This window comes from Ammospiza nelsoni, chromosome 11 (genome assembly GCF_027579445.1).
Source record: "Ammospiza nelsoni isolate bAmmNel1 chromosome 11, bAmmNel1.pri, whole genome shotgun sequence".
NCBI lineage: Eukaryota > Metazoa > Chordata > Aves > Passeriformes > Passerellidae > Ammospiza > Ammospiza nelsoni.
This window is the reverse complement of record NC_080643.1, coordinates 9,200,030-9,218,804: the sequence shown is the minus strand read 5'-3', so window position 1 is coordinate 9,218,804 and position 18,775 is coordinate 9,200,030. Positions and strand designations below refer to the sequence as shown.

Below are 18,775 nucleotides of genomic sequence, written 5' to 3'. Positions count from 1 at the left end.
CTCAAGCTGGCAAGACCCGGGCGCTGCGAGTTCCTGTTGACCTGGTTCTGGGGGGCAGCTGTCAGAGGGACGTGGGCACCGCTGGGCTCATGGTGGCGGAGGGCACTGGCAGGAGTGCTGGCACGCACTCCATCCCGGGTGGCTTGGGCTCCCAGATGGTGTTTCGGCACAGCTCCATCCCCCACCGCCACCCGCAGGGCCTTAGGGCACCACTTACCTGCTCCAGCCCGCCCCTGGTGCGTGTGAGGCGCTGGGTCCCGCAGAGCCCTTCCTGCCATCCCCCAGAGCCTCCACGCTGCGTGGCCCCATCCCAGGACCGCGGTCCCACTCTGCTCCCTGCTCCCACTCGCCTGCTCCCTGGCCTTGCTCAGTGTCTCGGTCCAGCCCTGCCAGGGCTCCAACAAGCCCCTGGCCCTGCCCTGGGCCCTGCAAGGAGCCCCAGCTGCTCGCACTGAGACACGGCCAGTGCCGAGGACTTTATTGCATTGCGAGGGCGGTGGTGACCCAAGCCCCTGTGGCCAGGGGAAGCCCGCACACACGCTGGCCTGGCCAGCAGAGCCACAGCCGGGCTGCAGCCACCCGTGCCGGTGTCGGCTCTCGGGTGCCGTGTGCGGGCCTCGGAGGCCGCCGGCGCTGCCCGGGGCAGCAGCCACGGGCTCCCCGCACGCCATCACCGCGGGCCGGCGAGGTACAGCCAGGAGGCCGGGTGGGTACAGGAGCGCTCGGGTACACCCGGCCGTGCCGTGCGGCAGGGAAAGCCTTGCTGTCACCAGTGGAGATAAAGCACCGTATGGGGATGGGGAGGGAAGGCGTTTGGCAACAGCCCGCGGCCGGCTCGGGGAGGGGTCTTGGCGGGAGGGTCCTCCTGTGCCCGCCCGGGGGTTTTGCATGTTCAGCTGCTCCCACTTACCAGGGCTTACATTCAACGGCGGCGCGAGTCGGGTGTCCCACGGCCGGCAGCAGCGAGGCCCCTGCGGTCCCCGTGCTGAGGGGAGCGAGCAGCAGCCTGCGGCCCCAGCCACGCACCAGGAAACACCGTGTCCTGGGCTGGACTCCCGGGGCGGGGGGAGAGGGGGCTCGAGTCACTTTACCCTGTTTAGAGAATATGAATTTACATGTAAAAGTAGGGGTTGGGCCCCATCTCGGCCACCGGGTCCCCTGGCTGTGGAGACAGGATCACGGAGCTGTACAAAATGGGAGTGGGGAGGGGTCCGGGACCCGGAGCAGCCGGCACGGGGCGTCACTGGGTGCACGTTCGGGTGGGAGGCAGCAGGTCAGGAGTCCTGGGGATGTAGAAATCTGTTAAAAACTCCAAGACTGTTTTTTCCTTGAAACAAAACCGCAGCTGGATTCTGTTCTTGAACAAAGCGGGTTTGAGGCATCCTCCCCCGGCGGCGGCCCGCAGGCAGCGGTGGGTACGGAGCTGGCAGGGTGCGTGGGATGGCGGTGCCGGCGTGGACATGGAGGTGGCCATGGATGCGGCGGGCGGCTGGCGCATCCCTGGCACGGGCACCGGGGCCCGGAGGGCGGCGCGGGACGCGGTGTGGCCGCTGGCAGCAAATGAAGGGCAGGACAGGGAGGGAGCGCCCAGGCTGCCGGCCATGGGAAGAGGGTCCTGCTGCGGATGGTCGGCCTTATATCCTCTGCAGGGAAAGCACAGCAGGTTGGGGATGGACTTGGGCTGCTCTTACTGCACCATCGTGCTACTTGCATGTGCCAGGCATATGCCTGTCCCCATTGCTGCCACCCTGTCTCTGCTGCCTCCCTTCCCCATTGCCCCCAGCCCTGCTGCCTGCACAGCCAGGGTCCCCCATCCCATCCCATCCCATCCCATCCCATCCCATCCCATCCCATCCCATCCCACATCACACAGACACCAAACACAGTCACACCCAGAGACACCACAGAGGGACAGGGGACAAGACAGTGACACTCATGGCTTACCGCAGTGCCAACAAAATCTGTGGAAACAGAAGAGAGAGAGGTCAGGCAGGGCAGAGGCTCAGCAGCTCCCTCCCACCCTGCCCAGCCTGGCTTGCCTTGTAGGTGCCAGTTAAGCCCACAGGACCCTTGCCAGGCTGCCAGAGGGGCCAATCCCCCCCCAGGCTGCTCCCACCCACAGTGCTGACCTTTGCTCTCTGTCTTGAGCTCCTCGTGCAGCAGGTCGTTCTGCCGGTTGCCGAGAACAAAGGCCAGGAAGGAGAGGATGAGGGCGTTGAGGATGCCGATGATGGCCAGGATGTAAGCCCAGCGTACAGAGCAGTCGCCCAGGGAGTACTTCCCTGTCTTCTCCCCACACATGTCCCGTATGGTCTCTGCATCCCAGCCATCGGGAAAGATCATGCAGCCCAGCACCAGGCAGAGCGCTGCAAGAGGGAGAGGAGGGGGAAGCATCAGAGACAATGGAGTGGCAGTGCTGGTGCTGAGCCCCCCAGTCAGTATGTGAGTGCAGCCCATGCATGAGCCCCCCAGTGCTGGTGCTGAGCCCCCCAATCGGTATGTGAGTGCAGCCCATGTCTGGCAGAGAGCCCACCTTGGCCCCACGACAGCCCAGCAATGTGGCAGGTGACAGCCACCACTACCTCAGGAGCCCCAGGGATTTTGGCTGTCCCAAACCTGGCCCACGCACAAATAGGACTTCAGGCTCTTGGTTTCTACCAGCATCAGCCACAGGATCGGCGGCTGCCCACGGGCTTTCCTCATCACTACAAGCTCCCTGCACGTGGGCAGGAGCTACCGGTGCACTGTGGGCAGGGATGCTGCCTGTGGAGAGGACTGGCATCCCCAGGAGCCCCCACACCTGAGCACCCCACATCTGCAAGCACCACTCCCAGAGGGGTCACCTTCCCAGCAGGCCTCCACCCAGCACACTCTGTGCTGAGCAAGGAGACATCAGGGAACACGGGGATGGAAATGCCAAGACAAAGCCTGTGACTATCAAGGTAAGGAAGTGACTTTTTCTGACTACAGCAAGTACAAAAGCTCCTCACCCCATATCAGCTGGAAAAGCTAAAAATAGTAATGATGTTGGTTGCAGTGCCCTGCAGGCACTTTTACCCTGAGTTAAGGAAGAAACAAGAGGTTTGTGCCCACACCAGTAAGAAGTTCTCTCTCCATCCCTTTCAGCAAACACCCTGCAGGCAGGCAGCTGGCGGTCTGGCATGAGCTTTCTGGGTGCTGGCATGTGTTTTGCACTCCTTTCTATGGGAAGGGAAATCCCAGGAGGGAGGCAAATGCCTGCAGGGCATCACACTGCACCCAGGAAAGGACAGGGACGCTGGCACATAATGTCATGCAGCAGCTGCTGCCTGGTCTCTGACTCCTCCACACACATAAACCCCTTTGGTACAAGTGTCTGTGGACAGTGGCAAGCCCTGCATGCTGATTTACTGCAGTGCACAGCCCTCGTGCCACCCCAGCACCACACAGAGCCAAGCTGTGTCTCCAGAACATCATCACCAGGGACTCCCAGCCAAGCACAGCCTGTCTGGGACTGGGCCAACCCAAAACTATCCCTCTGAAGGAAACCCAGTCAGCACCAGCACCATGCACTGCATGGGAAATGGTGAGGAGCAGCCTGGCCTGCTGCTGACCTGGGCACCTTGGAACAGGATGGCATTAATTCAGCTGAGGGCCTGAATTAAAGGGGATCAGGTGCAGCAAACCTGTGCCAGGGATTGTTCCTGTGAAAGCAGAGATGCTAAGAGGATTTTAGGATCCCCTGAGCTCCCAGTGCAGTGCAGCTGTGAAACAAGCTAAGGTGCTCTGTGACAATCCCCACCAAGGGGTGGGTTTACCCCCACAGCACTGCTCAGGCTGGCACAACCCAGCCTGGAAATGGGCACAGTTGTAAGAAATCTGCTGAAATCATAGAGGAGGAGGAAAGGACTACAGGTACACAGTGAGGCTGGGGGAAAGCACAGAAAGCAGCAGCTCCAGCTGCCTGGGTGGGCAGCACACCTCAGCAACAGCCACTCTGGGCCCAAAGGAGAACAGTGGCTGTGCCCAAGACAGTAGGCAATTATGAGTTTAAAAGTCAGGCACCAATTTTACCTACACCAGCAAGGGCTTGGGCAGGCTCCCAGCCTTTGTGCACAGCCCTCAGCCAGTCCTTCACAGGAGCAGAACAGCAGCCCCTGGGTCTGTCCCTGGACTCTGCAGGCAGTGCCACATCCTCTGCATTCCTCAGCTATTATTCAGGGTAAAGGTGGGCCCAGCTGCCCAGGTAAAGCAGAAGCCTGCCAAGAGCTCATTGCTCTGAAAACAACACAGGTGAAAGGGTTTCCCAGGACATCTGCAGGTCCCAAACATGGCAGGACAGGCAGCAATGCCACGGCACTCATGGAGGACAGGAGAGAGAGGGTTTAAGGCAAAACTAGGGTGGCTCAAAAAGGTAAGGGAGACACTTGTGTGATGAATTGTCACAGCACAGTCACAGAGGACATGCAGTGATGGCCACTGCCAGGACACTGCCTGGCTCCAGCCTGAGTCTGCTTGTTCTGATCCCTCTCATCCCCATGTGCCTGCTCTGTACTGCACCAGGGCAAAGGGAGTCTGTGCCCTGTCCCACTGAGCAGTTGCAGGATCTCTGCCCATGCCCTCACAGTCCATTTGACAGAATTAAACAACAAATTTACCACTGGGCAGAGGTGTGTGCCCAAGTCACCCCACATACCCAAATGCCTCTGCCAGAGGGTGACTGGCCTCTTCCCAGAAACCCCTCACTGCTCTGCAGCTCCCTGGAAGTGGCTGTGCTGCTCAAGGCAGGTGCTCTCCTGCTGAAGAGCAGCTCAGTGCTCTCCTCTTCCCATCTGCCACACGTGTCCCCAGCAGCAAGCTGAGTCCTCTGCTCTGTCACAAACAATTCCCTTTCCTGCACTCCCCAGGCCACCCAGTGTCCTGGAAACACCTTCCCGTGCCTGCAGCAAGGAGTGACTTTGAAAAGCAGAGCAGAAACAGGGAGGGGATCCTCACACAGTCCTTGGTGCCTCTCCAACAGGTCTGAGGGATGTGGGGTCAGGGCTCTTCCTGCCCATCCCTCTGGCACTGTTCTGCCAGCACCTACCTCCAAATGCCCCAAGCCCCCTTGCAGACCTGCAGGAAAACCTTGGGTTTTGTTTAAAATACCAAATTTCTATGCCTTGCAACCACACGAAAAACACCAGGTGATGACTCCTCTGATGAGCCACTATTAAAGAGGAAAAAAGAACCCAACTCCTGTCCATTTTGCTTTTAATTCCTGTTCTTCTGAGCGTGTGGTGCCAGTCGTCACTGTCAGTGGCACCAAGAGTGGCTGGCTGGTCTGTCACACCCTATAGCTGCCATCCTGCCCCTGGGCCCTTTCCTAGAGTTTTTCCAATTGTAAAAACAATTTTGAGAGCAGGCATTTCAGTGATCAGTGGGACAGGGTGCATGCAGAGGGAGGAGATCCTGCTGGGGCTGGGGCTCTGACCCCATAAAGCTGGCATTTCTTGGCTTTACAGCTGGTTCATGGCTTCTCACTCCTCAGTGCTCCCTTGTCAAGGTCGACTAGCAACAACATTGGCATCTCAAGGGCTTTTGATATCCTCACAAAATAAATTAATCAAAGGGAATGCAATATTATGACTCAGGCTGCAACACTGGAGCAAGATATGAGCAGAAAGAGGAGGTTCCTCCTGGCAGGACAACATCTCCTGGTACAAGGTGCATTTAGCTAATTTGGACTGTCTGAGTAACTCCCATGTTTGCTGAGTACCACCTCCCCTGTCCTGAGCAGCTGTGCCTGCAGGATTAAAACCTGTTTTTTATATTACTTTTTCTGTCTAGTTTAGTCTGCAGGGGTGAATGAAAACTGGCTTTTACTGCTTCTGCTTGCCATGGGTGGAAGGAGCTCAGGACATGCCCTGCAGCTGAGATGTGACCTCCCCCAGAGCATCACACCACCACAGAACACACAAACGGGGAGATGTGAGGTAATGGGGGGAAACCAGCAATCACTGGGTCCAAAAAGAGCTTTTTAAACTGGCATGGGGACAGCACATCCAAAAACCTCAGGGAACAGGGGCTGGACTGTGTTGTTGGGGTCTAGAATGACTGCTTCTCACCAGAAAACCTTCTGAGAGCTGAGCACCAAAAGGAAAGGGGACAAACACAGTCCCCCCTCCACCCCCTAAAAAATGAAATCCCTCAAAAATAAATCAACACTTAAGGCAGCGTGCTCTGGACGGCGAGCACCGGCCATTTACACAGACATGAGCTCCCTTCCGGCGTTTTGCTCCACAGGCTGCTTTTGTGCCAAAAAATCAGCGGGATTCAGAATAGAGTTATGAGTTTGTATGAATCAGAACTGACAGTTGCTTTATCTGGAACAACAGTTCAGGGATGTAAGCTCCAGGACACGGGCTCAGCCCCTCCCCGCGTAGCCGGGCACACCGGGAGCGGCCACGGGAGGGCCGCGCAAACCCCGCGGGGCGGCCGCGGAGCACACGGCGCTGCACGGATGCAGGGGTGGATGGGCTGCAGCCCCGCTCCTGTCCCCCCTGCACCACCTGAGCGGTAGGGGAGGGAGAGGGGAATCTTCAGGAAAGCTTTTTTGGCGGTTCAGAAGGCGGTAATTCAGCAAATGCTGAGGGGTTTAGCAGTGTGGTTATTTTTGCTGCAAGGTCAGCAGGTGGAAGTGGTTCCCGTATAGGAATACGGGCAATATTCCTCCTTTTGACAGAGAAAGGGCCTGAGCATAAACTGCAGAGTCACAGGATAGTTAAGGTTGGAAGGAACCTTTGGAGATCATTTAGTCCAACCCTCTTGCCAAGGGTGACCTAGAGCAGGTGATACAGGAACGTGTCCAGATGGGATTTGAATGACTCCAGAGACGGAGACCCCACAAACTCCCTGGGCAGTCTCATGCTCAGCAGCTGTCCCATTGCACTCCGAGCTGGTTTGCAGCAGTGGGATCTGCCTCATATTTTTTCATCAAGAATTTCAATGAATGACTTTTATATCTGTGAAAACAGTATTTTGAAACCTCTAAGTCTCTCAAAGGACTTGGATCTCCAGCAAGTCCTCTGCTGGAGGACAGTCAGGAAGATGAGCCTGTCCTGATGTGGTTCAGCAGAGCCACTACATTGCTGCCAGAACCAGGGAGGGTTTTGGGGCTGTAGCACTCACCCAGGCCAGATCCTGCCTTCCCTTGGGGCTGAGGCCACACCACCACAGAGCCCCACCATGCTCAGCCCAGCAGCTGCCAACAATTCCCTCATTACTCCTCTCCATTGATATACCAAAATCATGCCCTGCAAGGGATCCCACTGAGGCAGTGGCAAACACAGCTGAGGTGCAGAAGATGAAGCCCTGCTTAGGCACCTGCCTCTGCTCTCAGGCCTTAGAAGGGCCCATCCAAGAGGTGAGTGTAGCTCTGAAGGGAGTCCCCCAAAGCAGAAGAGAGCTCAGATGGATATGTATCACCAAATTCTCCATCAGGAAAGGGGGGTGGACATGGCACAAGCAATGCCAAAATGCCACTGATAAGGAAAAAGCTCAGCCCTAAGGCCAAGAGCATGACCCAGGTGGGAAGGCACCCCGTATGTTGTGTATCCCTAGGGGAGGGAGTGTGAAGGTCTCATCACACTGACTGCTGGACCTGGAATGCAGGGAAACACCTTGAAATGTGGCCAGCCAATTCTTCCATGCAAGCAGGATGGTGTGCTCAGCTGGCTGCCTCTTTTGACCCTCAATGGACTTTAAGTACAAAACCAAAGACCCTCTGCAAGCAGCCCTGGGTACCACTGAGGGTAATCATCCTGATGGAGGCACATGGATGCAGTGTCACACAGAACTGGCTGGGCTGTCAGAGGGGCATCACTGCTGGGCACCAGGACAACTTTGTTCAAAGCTTGGAGTTAACTCACAGGGTGAGTGTGTGTGTCTTATGCTACAGCAGAGTATTGGGGAATCAGAGGAAATGCTCAGACTCCTGGGTGGTCTGGTGGTGGTGTATTCCTCTGCTCTGATTTCCTGCAGACAAATCCCAAGGGGATTTGCCAGCCTCACAGCCCATTTCTCTTCAAGCCCCATCCCATGGAACTTTCTGAAGGTGCTCCTCTGTAATTTGGAGTACTGGGGTGGCATCAGGTGCTGTCAGTCATACAGTTGTTGACATGCTCATGTGAAGGGCCCATCTCTGGTTTTATAACAGAAGGATTTAGCAAAATCTCCAGTTTTGCGTTACTGGGATTTTGAACAGGGCAGATGGCCACATTTCAATTTGCGATAAAGCAGAGTCTTTCCTCTTAATTAGATCCAGTTTCCTCCTAGGGGGGCAGTGGCTTTTGAGCTAGAGCTTTCTGTCAAGTTCTAATTAAACCCTGCCTTGATTGTTATCCACTAATTAGACATCGATGATTTTAAGTTTGTTGGTTTTTTGATTTTTTTTGAAAGAGATCCTGAATTCCTCATCCTCCTCCCCCACATCCCTGCACTTGGTTTTTCTCCTCTGAAGAGCCCATCCATGCCCACAATCAGCAGCCCTTTACTTTGCACCAGCCATCCCACAGGGATGGGGTGGGGACACCTCTGCTCCATCTCTCTGCCCATCACCTGCCTCACCTGGCTTTCACCAGTGAGCCCAAGAGACTTTGGGCCCCACAGTTGCTTCTGCTGTGGTAGTGCAAGTCCTTCTTCAGCTAAACCCTCACTGAGGCAGGAGGAATTTCCTTTCCTTCTCTGCTCCTACAAACTCTCTGCTCTGACAGAATCCTCCAACCTCCCAGCCAGGTCAATCTCTGAAGTTTGCCACCATGGTGTGCCAGAGCCTGTATCAGGCTATGTCCCTGCAGTAAATGTGGCCTATGGCACTCTCTCCATAGGTCATGGCAGCTCCTTCTCCATGCTCAGGGTAACACATCCACCTGTGGCTGCCTCAGACATTCCCAGGGAAGTTCTGCCTGACCCCTGGCAGACAAGCCTCTCTTGCTGGGACACACCACACCCCCACCTCTGCATCCAGGCCCTCTCTGACAGGAACATCAGCCTGTCCTGTAGGACAGCAGCTCTCTCAGGCTGTCCTGTCTCAGGGTAGGGTGGAGGGCCAGTCTGTTAATGGTGCCTTGGACTTTCCCCAGCAGAGAAGCCATGGAGCCATGCTGCTCTGGGAGAACTGCAAGCCAACCTGGGCTGGCTGGGCCAGAAGAGGCAGCCCATGGCCCCACTGAGCTGAGCACTCAGGGCTCTCACAAGTGCCATTGTCAGCACCCCACGTGTAATTACAAGGTGCAAAGTGTGACAAGGACAAGCCCAGAGGTGACAACAGCAAAGTGCTGTCATGGCCACCCAAACCTGAGCCAGGACAGGACAGGAGGCACTGGGGAGCAGACCCAGGGCTGCCTCCAGGGCAGTGCCCTCTGCCACACAGCTCCCTGTGCAGCAGCAGCAGCTGGGCACTCCACGCCACTTGATTAAGCTGCCGACAATCGGTAGGATTTGGGCTCTGAGCTTGCTTTAAACTGATAAATCTTCAGGATGGGGAAAATTAAAGATGAGGGAATTTCCTGATAAGCCAAGGCAGCTCCAGGTCTGGCTGTGGTCCTGATCTGGGTGAGGGGAGGTCAGGCTCTCCAGCCCAAGCCAGCTGCAAGGGAAAGAGCTGGGCTAGCTGGAAGCTTCTCACACAGAGGGGCTGCATCCTTCCACATCAATGACTGGGGCCCTTCTCACAGAGGGGATGAATGGGGTCCTTCCATTAGGAATAAGGGGCGCTGTAGGTCCTTCCAGTGGAAGCTCTAGGTCTATCCACACTTAGTGGAAGCTCTAGGTCTATTCACACACTCACTTAGGGAGAGTGAGTGCTTGTCCACACCTGGTAAAACTGTGCAGGGAAGGAAGTGAAGGGTCTTGCTACCAAGGGAAGTTCAACATCATTCTTAAGGATCTTTCTCCCAAAAGGACAGACCCTGTGTGAGGACACCTTGCAAGTCTGTGCATAAGGGGATACTTGGGATCCCTTTCAATACAGACATTAGGTCCCCTTCTGGGGAAAGGTCTGAGTTATTGACAGTGCCACTTTGAGGAGTGAGTCTGTGACGGTCTTGGGGTACATCTACAGTGGGGTTTCATTTGTGGAGGGACCTAAGGAGGATCTATACACAGGGTTACTTTTGGTGGGGGTTAATTACTGGGTTTGAGTGGTCATGTCTGGGGAGACATCAAGGGAAATGTATGGTGTACCTCTGGGAAGCACTGGAGAGAGCTAGGAGAGGCCTGTCCTCACAGCCCTTTCATGATGCAGGAGAGAGGGGCCCTGGGTACAACACGTCTGTAAGGGGGAGCTGAAGGGTGCTTTTACAGGGATGGGGGATCCACGCATGGGCTTCTTCCCATAGTGGGGTCCCTTTAGGAGTTGAGTGTTCCCTTAAAGTGAGAATCTCTCAGGGACACCCCACATCTCTGGGGATGACGGGAGGCTAGTCCCTGATGTGAAGTGTGCTGGGTGTCTGAATCACCAGGGATTCAGGGGGCTGATCTAGTGTGTCCTAGGCCATGTTGTAGGGTGTCCCAATGCTGGTCCTTGATGGTGTGTACTGAAGTGCCCCAAGGTGAGTCCCTAACCCAGGATGTCCTGAGGGTCCAGACTGTTCAGTCTGTCCAGGTGTCTCAGGGTCGGTGCCTGTTCTGTGGTCACCTGAGGTGGGTCACTGATCCAGCTCTCTGGCTGTGTCCCAGGGAGCTTATATTTCCCTGGGGTCAGACTTTGCCTGGGGAATCCCAGGCTCCAGTGCCCCGAGCAGGTGCGACCATTCCTGGTGCCAGTGCCTGGTCTGGATGTCCCAGGAGGCTCCAGAGTGTCCTGAGGACATTTCTTGGCTGAGAAGACCCATGGCCCTACAACACTTGTACCTGTCCAGCTTCCTTGAGTGATCTCAAAGTTCCCTGTGGCCAACCTCTGCCTGGGGAGACCCAGGAGCCAGTGCCTAGAGCCAGCACCTGTTTGTGGTGCTCTGTCAGTGCCAGTGCCCGGCCTGCTTGTCCCAGGAAGGCCTGTGACGTCCTGGGGCCAGCTCCTGGCTGGGATTACCTATGGATACACAGTACACAGGAATACACCACCACCAGCCCAGCTTTCCAGAGTAGCCCTTGTGTTCCTTGTGGCCAGGAGATACCAGAGAGCCCTCGGTGCCAGTGTCCCAAACGGGTGCCCATTCCTGCCCATCTGTCAGCACTAGCACCGGCCTGGGTGTCCCAAGAAACTGTGGGGCTGGCTCCTGGATCCACGGCCCTTGGACTCAGCCCAGCTTCCTTGAGCAACCTTGCTGCTCCCCGTAGCGAGGGACCCCACTCCCACTGACGGGGATTCCCCGGGTGCCGCACGCTCAGCGCTGCCCATTCTCCCCACCCGTCCCCGCCGCCAGGCCCGGGGCAGGCCGGTGTTCCCGGTGCCGGTGTTCCCGGTGCCGGTGTGTACCTGCCAGCAGCTGCATCCAGGCGCAGATCTTGTAGACGGTGGCGGTGTTGCAGAAGAAGAACAGGGCGAAGCAGGTGATGCAGCCCAGCGTCAGCACCATGGAGAGCAGCACGAAGAACGCGGCCGCCTGGAAGGCGCCCGAGGGGATGGTGCTGAAGTCGGTGAAGGAGCCGCGGCACGACAGCTCCCGGCCCGCCAGCCCGCTGCCCACGCAGTAGTGGAACAGCCCGAAGTACCCGGGCTTGGGCGTGTTAACGCTGTCGCCCACCCAGTAGGGCTGGATGAAGACCACCACGTTGATGATGGCGAAGCAGATGGTGAAGATGGCCCAGAGCACGCCGATGGCGCGCGAGTTCCGCACGTAGTTGTCATGGTACAGCTTGGAGGCTTCCTGCGAGGGCAGCATCCTGCCGGCCGCCGCTGCCGGAGGGCGGGAGGGGCCGGGGCGGCGGGGAGCCCGCCCGGGGTCGGCGGGGCGGGGGGGCCGCGGCCTAAGAGCGCCCGCGGGCTGCCGGGCCCTGCGACACCCGCGCCGCCATCTTGGCTGCCGCCTCTGCGCCCCGCGCGCTCCCGCCGCGCGCGCGCGGCCGCGCGCCCCCCCGCCACTGCGGAGCCGAGCCCAGCCGAGCCCGGGCTAGAACCCCGCCAGCCCCGGCCAGCCCAGCCCAGCCCGAGCCGAACCGAGACCCCCCGAGCCCGCCCCCCGGGGATCGGACCGCTCCGCCGCCTTCTGCTGCGCTCGTCTCGGTTCGGCTCGCATCCACTCGGCTTGGCTCGGCTCGGGTCGCCGGGCCCATTCCTCTCCCCCGGTCCGACAGGACCCTTCCCCCGACCGACCCCGCCCGGGGTAGCGCCGGGGCTTGGCTCCGATAAGTGCTGGAAGGTCCTCGCGGGGCTGCCTTTGGCCGGAGTGCGCCCGCAGGGAGCGCGTCCATCCCCCCGCACCCTTCACGAGGCCGGGGGAGGCCCGCGGGGTGCCGGCGTAGCCCCGGGACGGGTAGCAAACCTTCCCCACCCTCCTGGCGGGGACGGAGCAAGTCACCACTGTGGCTGCGCCCCCTCTGGGGCAGCAGGAGTCGACCCAAAATCTCTGACAGCAAGGCCAGGTACACGGCTGTGCCAGCTCAGATGTGGTGACAGGGCTGGGGTGCACAGCGTGCACCAGGCTAGGTGTGGTGGATGGCAGGGCTGGGGTAAACGGCTATGCCAGAAGTGTCACACAGGCTGTCAGCATTTGTATGCCGGCAGGTGCCCGTGAGAAATCCTGCCACCGCCCCGTCAGCATCACAGCCGTCCCAAACCCAGCAGAGACCAAACCGTGTCGGGCCAGTTTCATTCTCAGGCAACGAGATGCACCGCGTTGGCTGCAGTTGAACTCGGCTGTCATTAAATGTTTGTGAAGATTCGCAGCTGATTTGCAAATCAGACAAATGCAGATGACAACCACATTGTGCTCCCCTGCAAGAGCCAAGGAGCCGTGTGCCTCCGGCTGGGCACGGGCACTGCCCGTCACCCTCGGCACGCGCAGCCCGGGCTGGCTCCGTGGCACTGCCCGGGCACACGAGCCAGTGCCGTCCTCAGCCGTGTCCGGGCAGCAATACCGCTCACCCCGCAGCTTCTCTGCCACGGCTCAGTGCGTGCGACCACACTGCGGGAGGGGCTTCTTTAACTAAAACCCGTTTAGGGATCCTTTTTTAGGGCAGCGCCGTGGGCACGCCCGCCAACGCCACGGTCGGACCCACTCAGCGAGGCCTGACAGCGTTTGCCGCGTCTCGCTGCGGGTGTAAACGCGGGGCCGCAGCAGAGCCCGGTACCCCCGGAGCGGGCTCGGTACCCCGGGGCGGAGCGCGGCGCGCCCCGATGACGCCGGGAGCGGGCGGAAGGGGCGCGTCGCGGGCGGGCGGAAGCGGCGGGCGGGACGATGGGCCCGAGGCGGCGGTGAGCGGCGCGGGCATGGCGGCGGCGGCGGCCCGCGGCTGCCCCCCGGCGGGCTCCGGGGACCGCTCCCTGGCCGAGCTGCTGCTGGAGTTCTCCCGGGCACAGTACCGCGCCAAGGACGGCGGCGGTGTCGCCGCTGCCAAGGTAAAGGCAGCGGGGCTCGGGGGCGCGGGGAGCGGGGAGCGGCGCGGCGGGCATTGAGAGGTGGCTCTGCGCAGGTGGAGCGGATCGAGCGGCGGTGCCTGGAGCTCTTCGGCCGCGATTATCGCTACAGCGTGATCCCCAACGTGCACGGCGAGGTCTGCGCCCACTATCCGCGGCACATCGTCCTCCTGGAGCGCGACGCCGGCGCCAGCCGTGACCCGTAAGGCCCCCGGTTCCCGTGTCCCGTCCCGGGCAGTGGCGCCCGGCGGAGTTGTTGTCCCGGGGAGCTGCCGCGCCCGGCGCTCCGAGGCTCCCGCCGGCCGGGGAAGCCCTGCGGGCTGCGCTGCGCTAATTATAGCCGGTGGTGTCACCGCTCCCGGGACTCCCCTCGCTGCCTGCCGGGGCTCCCGTGGGGCTCCTCCCAGGGCTCTTGGGCCGCCCTGGGGAAAGCTGCCAAGCTGAACCTGCTACTCGGGGGCTGTGGAGGAAACGGGGGTGCTCCAGGGCAGCACCAGTTCCCATGCATGTGGCCCTGGAGCAAACCTGAGCACAGCCTTGGCTCCTGGTGATTGTTGTGTTGCAGCTTGCCCGAAGGCTCAGGGTTGTGAGCGAGCCTGTGTGATGCTCTCCCCGCCTTGATGAAGTACCTGTGGTCTTGCAGCAGGGCCTCTGATGTGGGAAATTTTAGTCTGCAAATCATCTCGGGGCAGGGGGTCTGATAGGGGCTAGGCAGACAAGACTGCCTAGACAGATATTTCTGTCATTCCAGACCAGGTTCCAGATTATTTTGTCTCTCTCCACCATGGTGAAGGGGTCAGTGGGCACTGAGGTTTAGTGAGCTAATGGGAAACACTTGTTCAGTTTGGTGCACATCTGAGCCAACACATCTCTGGACTTTGACCCACAAATTCAGGATCACGTTGGTCTCGCTTCTGGCTGAGTATGAGCTCCTGCTTCCAGCTCCAACCACAGCCTCTCATTTTTACCTTTTCCTTCAGCAAAACATAATGCAGTTTTGCAGTCTGGACTGTGTGTCCATCACAAGAGTGATGTGTTCAAAAGGAGGGTCAACAAGTCCTTCTCACATGTCCAGCTGCTTTGCCTGAGGAAGGAAAACCATCAGCTGCCGTGTTGACACGTAGGCTGGGTGCTGTAGGAGGGGGTCTTTGGAAACCAGCCACAACTGACTGCCAGGTGGGAGAGCTTCTGCCTGACAGTTGATGAGACTAGAAAAGATTAAACCCCTTGCTGCAAAAAACAGGAAACTGAAGTTTGAAGCTGTTAAGTGTAACTAGGGGAAGCTTTAGGAAAGAGAAACTGAATGCTTCTGCTTTTCCTGCTCTTGCAAGAGGAAAGGATGCTTAATTTTTCTGACAAGTATTCAAAACAAGAGTACTTACACTTGGTGCCCCATTTTCTTCTGTGACCTTTGCAAGCCAGCAGTGACAATTAACTGTATTTATACTGATTCTTGGCAAGTTTTGATTTACTGTCTGAGAGTCACAAAAACAGACTACACTTCCTGATTGCAGCATGATGATTTTTGTAAAAGCTGCCAAGTCATTTTTAGACAAATTTGGGTTTAAGTTTAATCATTTTACTCCTGTGGAATAATTAAGAAGTAGAGACCATTGCACTTCTTGTGTTATGGAAGGAAAGAACCTCTTCCAGTGAGCAGAGCACTCCATCCAGGACTGAGTCTCTTTGGCTGCCTCTTGTGGAACCACAGAATGGTTTGAGTTGGAAGGGATCTTAAAGATCATCCACTTCCAACCCCTACTGCCATGGGCAGGGATAACTTCCACTAGATCAGGTTTCTGTAGGCCCCATCCAACCTGGCCTTGAATGCTCCTGTTTTTATCTTTGTAGTGTTTTTAATCAGCTGGTAAGATCTACTTGAAGCGTCACAACTCCGAGAATACCGAGGTGCTTTGGAAGCAGTTTTCACATGTACAAACTCTTTGCTGTACCATCATTTCTGTCCGTACAGCTGCTTCTGGAGCCATGTGAGGAAACAGCAAAAAATTTATATTTTTTAACCCAAATCAGTTCATTCTGTAGCTGGGCAGCTAGGGGAAGAAAGGACTTTGCTTGATCAAAGTTTGCTAACAGTACTCTGAAATCCAGGCAGGTGCAGGAGGAATTCTGTGTGTTTTGAACCTTTTGCTTTAGATTTTACTCCCATTTATGCTGCATTTAATCACTAATCCTGTAAAAGCATTACACCTGTTCTTCAGAGCAGCTTCCCCCTTGTTACAGGAGTCTTGATACAACTGTGTTTGTTTTACCATGTTCATCTCTTGCATTACTGAGGGTGGTTATTGAAATTAGAAGATCTTAGAGCCTTATTTGTAGCACAGCCATGGCTGCTGGCAGATGGGTCTCTCCAGTGTGTCTGCAGGCTTCCCAAGGAGCAGGGCTGGTGTGCCTGGGAGAGGGGCTCATCCTTGCATGTCCCCAGCAGGGTGCAGGGCTTCCTGCTCACTCTGTCCTGGGCTCCTGCCAAGCTGCTCACACTCATCTGCAGGTGCTGCAGAAACCTCTCCAGGGAAGTGCAGTGAGTGACACCTTTTGTCTTGTCTCAAGTCCCAGAGAGGTGCTTCTCTTATAATTTCTGGTCTTTCGGGTATTTCAGTTTTTCTAACTCTCATCGTCTTGGAAGCAGTGCCGTGGAGCTATTTTGGTAACACTGCATTTAAGTTTTTGTTTTCCTCTATATTTGCTTTTGTAAAGGAAACAAACTGGAGCAGAGGGCAGGATATATCTCTCTAATTGCATGCATTCATTTTAAAACAGCCCCACAGCCAAATCTGTGCATCAGAATCTTTTGAGTTTCAAAATAGTTTGGTCTTGGGAATTATACGTGAAGTCATCTCTTCTCACTCTTGCTCACATTTTCCTGCCTTTCCAATTAGCACCCTCGTGTTCACATTGTTTAAAGAAGATTAGCTTAGGTTTTTGTTCTTTAAATTCTGGTATGTGTCAAAGGTCTTTGGAGCTGAACAGCAAAATAATTGTATATGCAGGAAAACATGAAAAAACTTAAACCACCACTATGAATTCTGAGAACCAAATCCTTCTATTAAAAAAAAAAAAAAGTACTTGGAAGTCTTGTGTTCTGTTTCACTGCTTCTACTGGCACCACCTTGTATAATATTTTCCATAAACAGGTTGATTTCCATTTTAATAATAGGTTATTTTTGTAATCCTTCCCAGAATGGCAGCTGCTGGTACATTGCTCCACACTCTCAGTGATTCTGAAGTTTAGCAACTTTCATTAACTCCATTGTAAAGGTATTAATTTGTTCTTAGGCCAGTGTTGTCCTTTGTGTTTGAGTTCTCCTCCTCTGTTGTGCTCTCCTTCACCCTGATGCACATATTGCTGTGCATCTGCTCATCTTCATCTGCCCTTTCCATCTGACCCTGGTGGTTTCCCTTGCAGCATAGACTCTCCTACTCATCTTCCTGTGCCTCTTCAGGCAGGGGTGGGTCACCAGAATCAGATGCTTTATCTCAGCTGAGAGCCTGTGCTTTGCTCAGCAATGCTGGTACTTCTGCATCTCTAGGGAATTTCCCATGATCTTATTTTTCCCCTTTTTCAGATTTACCATGTGGATAATGTATTAACATCCAGAGATCAGGCAGTTCATCTGCCTCTTACACTGTGCTCCATTACTGGGAAGGCTGCCTGGAAATTCTTGTTAACCATCTCCAGGTGCATAGCCATGCAGTTTTGTATGTCCAGACTTAACCTGGTTTCTAATATATCACTCTGGATGCTTCTTCAATTCCAGCTCTAGTCGTCTTTGCATTGACAGTTCCTCCTTGAGGTCTGTGTAGCTCAGAAGTGAGTGTGGATTCCTGTCAATGTAGGATGATACTTAGACAAACTGGAGCAATTTTAACATGTTTCCAAAATGTCTCCCAATATGAAACACAATTCTATTTTAACTTCAACAAGAAAACCAAACAAAATGTATCTCTGCAGATGCAGCTGACATTAATCTTAAGTACCCTGCTCAACCCACTAGATGATTTAGTTGCTTAATTACCTGGCAACACAAATGCTTGAGGATCACAGAGTGTTCAAGATTTGATTTTCCATTATATTTCTTTTTTTCTTGCATAACTATCCCTCTGATAGTGAATTCACTGTGATGGTAGTGCTGAGCTGGTTTTGAATGGAAAGGTGATAGCAGGGAAAACAGAACATATATTTTTGTAGGCACTGAGTGTCCTTCCCTAGTAATCCACATGTTAGTCTGTGGCAGACCCTACTGGTGGTGCTCATGTTTGCCAGTTCCTGATGGTGCCATCATGTACTGTGCATTGGTCTTTCAAAATAAAGAAAAGGAGACAGAAAAGTGTCCAAATGTTTTGGACAGCAGCAGAAGCAATTCTCAAAGTGTTTTCATGCTTACTAACTTCAGAGCTGACTTCTAGGGGAAGGGATGGGATTGCAGCCCAGGGTTTCTGTGGTGGCTCTGCTGAAAGGTGTGTGAGAAGATGCTCTGTACTGACCTGAGTCTCTGCCCCCTAGGTATGAGAGCACTGTGCAGGTGGGCAAACTGCAGGACCTCATCAACCGGAGTAAGATGGCCAGGTGTAGAGGACGCTTTGTCTGCCCAGTCATTCTGTACAAGGGAAAGGTAAAGTTTCATGGGTTACTTGTGTTTGCTGAGAAAATGACCTTTCTCTCTGCCATTTGAACTGTGCAGCCATGCCTTCAGTCACTTGTCACTTTTCCAAATGGTGTAAAAATCTGTGCTTAGGTGCAAGCAGGCAGCCTGTAGTAGCAGGTAGCGTTTGCTGTCTAGGCTGCATAGGTTGTCTGTAGGCATTTCAGGCTCTTCTCCCCAACCAAATCATGAGCCTTGCACCAAAGGGCTAGCTTTTTCTTTTCTCCTATGTACATCCCTTCTGAAATCCTTATGATATTTGGCATTTCAGAGGGGAAAGATAATTATTGTCCCTGTTTGTCCCTTACTCTTCCCAGCAGCTCTCTTTGAGTAACTTTCCTCTCTCCAGAGAAGTTTCCTTTGTCTATTCCCTTGGGAAGCAAGATTGCATAAATGGTCTTATGAATGTGTGGGCTTGTCTGCATGGGGATCTGTAAGAAAGTGAAATTAGATTCATTTTTATGTGAATTACTTAAACTGTGTTGAAGCCATTTAGGAATAGTCTAATTTAGAATTTAAGTAGCTTAATTCAGTTTTCTCAGTTGAATTTAGAAACACTGTATGAATAGCAAAATCA

At 55.2% G+C, this 18,775-nt stretch overlaps 2 protein-coding genes across 4 annotated transcripts in view; one reads left to right on the top strand and one right to left on the bottom strand.

The window, feature by feature from the left end:
• Positions 1-1,422: 1,422 nt before the first annotated feature.
• LHFPL4 (LHFPL tetraspan subfamily member 4) lies at positions 1,423-11,855 on the bottom strand. Its single transcript, XM_059480276.1, has 4 exons — positions 11,438-11,855; positions 2,130-2,366; positions 1,945-1,961; positions 1,423-1,643 (listed from the first exon to the last, which is right to left on the bottom strand). Exons 1-4 carry the CDS (start codon positions 11,841-11,843, stop codon positions 1,635-1,637), a joined length of 669 nt encoding a protein of 222 aa, XP_059336259.1. The 5' UTR covers positions 11,844-11,855; the 3' UTR covers positions 1,423-1,634.
• A 1,486-nt stretch (positions 11,856-13,341) lies between these two features.
• Positions 13,342-18,775, top strand: part of MTMR14 (myotubularin related protein 14) — a 30,785-nt gene continuing 25,351 nt past the window's right edge. For all 3 annotated transcript variants that reach the window (XM_059479874.1, XM_059479873.1, XM_059479876.1), the window contains exons 1-3: positions 13,342-13,519; positions 13,594-13,739; positions 18,060-18,168. In XM_059479874.1, the coding sequence (XP_059335857.1) occupies positions 13,391-13,519; positions 13,594-13,739; positions 18,060-18,168 (384 nt within the window). In that variant the 5' untranslated portion in view covers positions 13,342-13,390. The remainder of the gene's footprint in view (positions 13,520-13,593; positions 13,740-18,059; positions 18,169-18,775) is intronic.

Coding starts and splice junctions, on each gene's coding strand:
- LHFPL4 (XM_059480276.1), bottom strand. CDS start 11,843: ATGCTGCCCTCGCAGGAAGCCTCCAAGCTGTACCATGACAACTACGTG. Junction 2,367..11,437: donor CTGGATGCAGCTGCTGGCAG/GTACACACCGGC, acceptor TCCCTCTTGCAG/CGCTCTGCCTGGTGCTGGGC.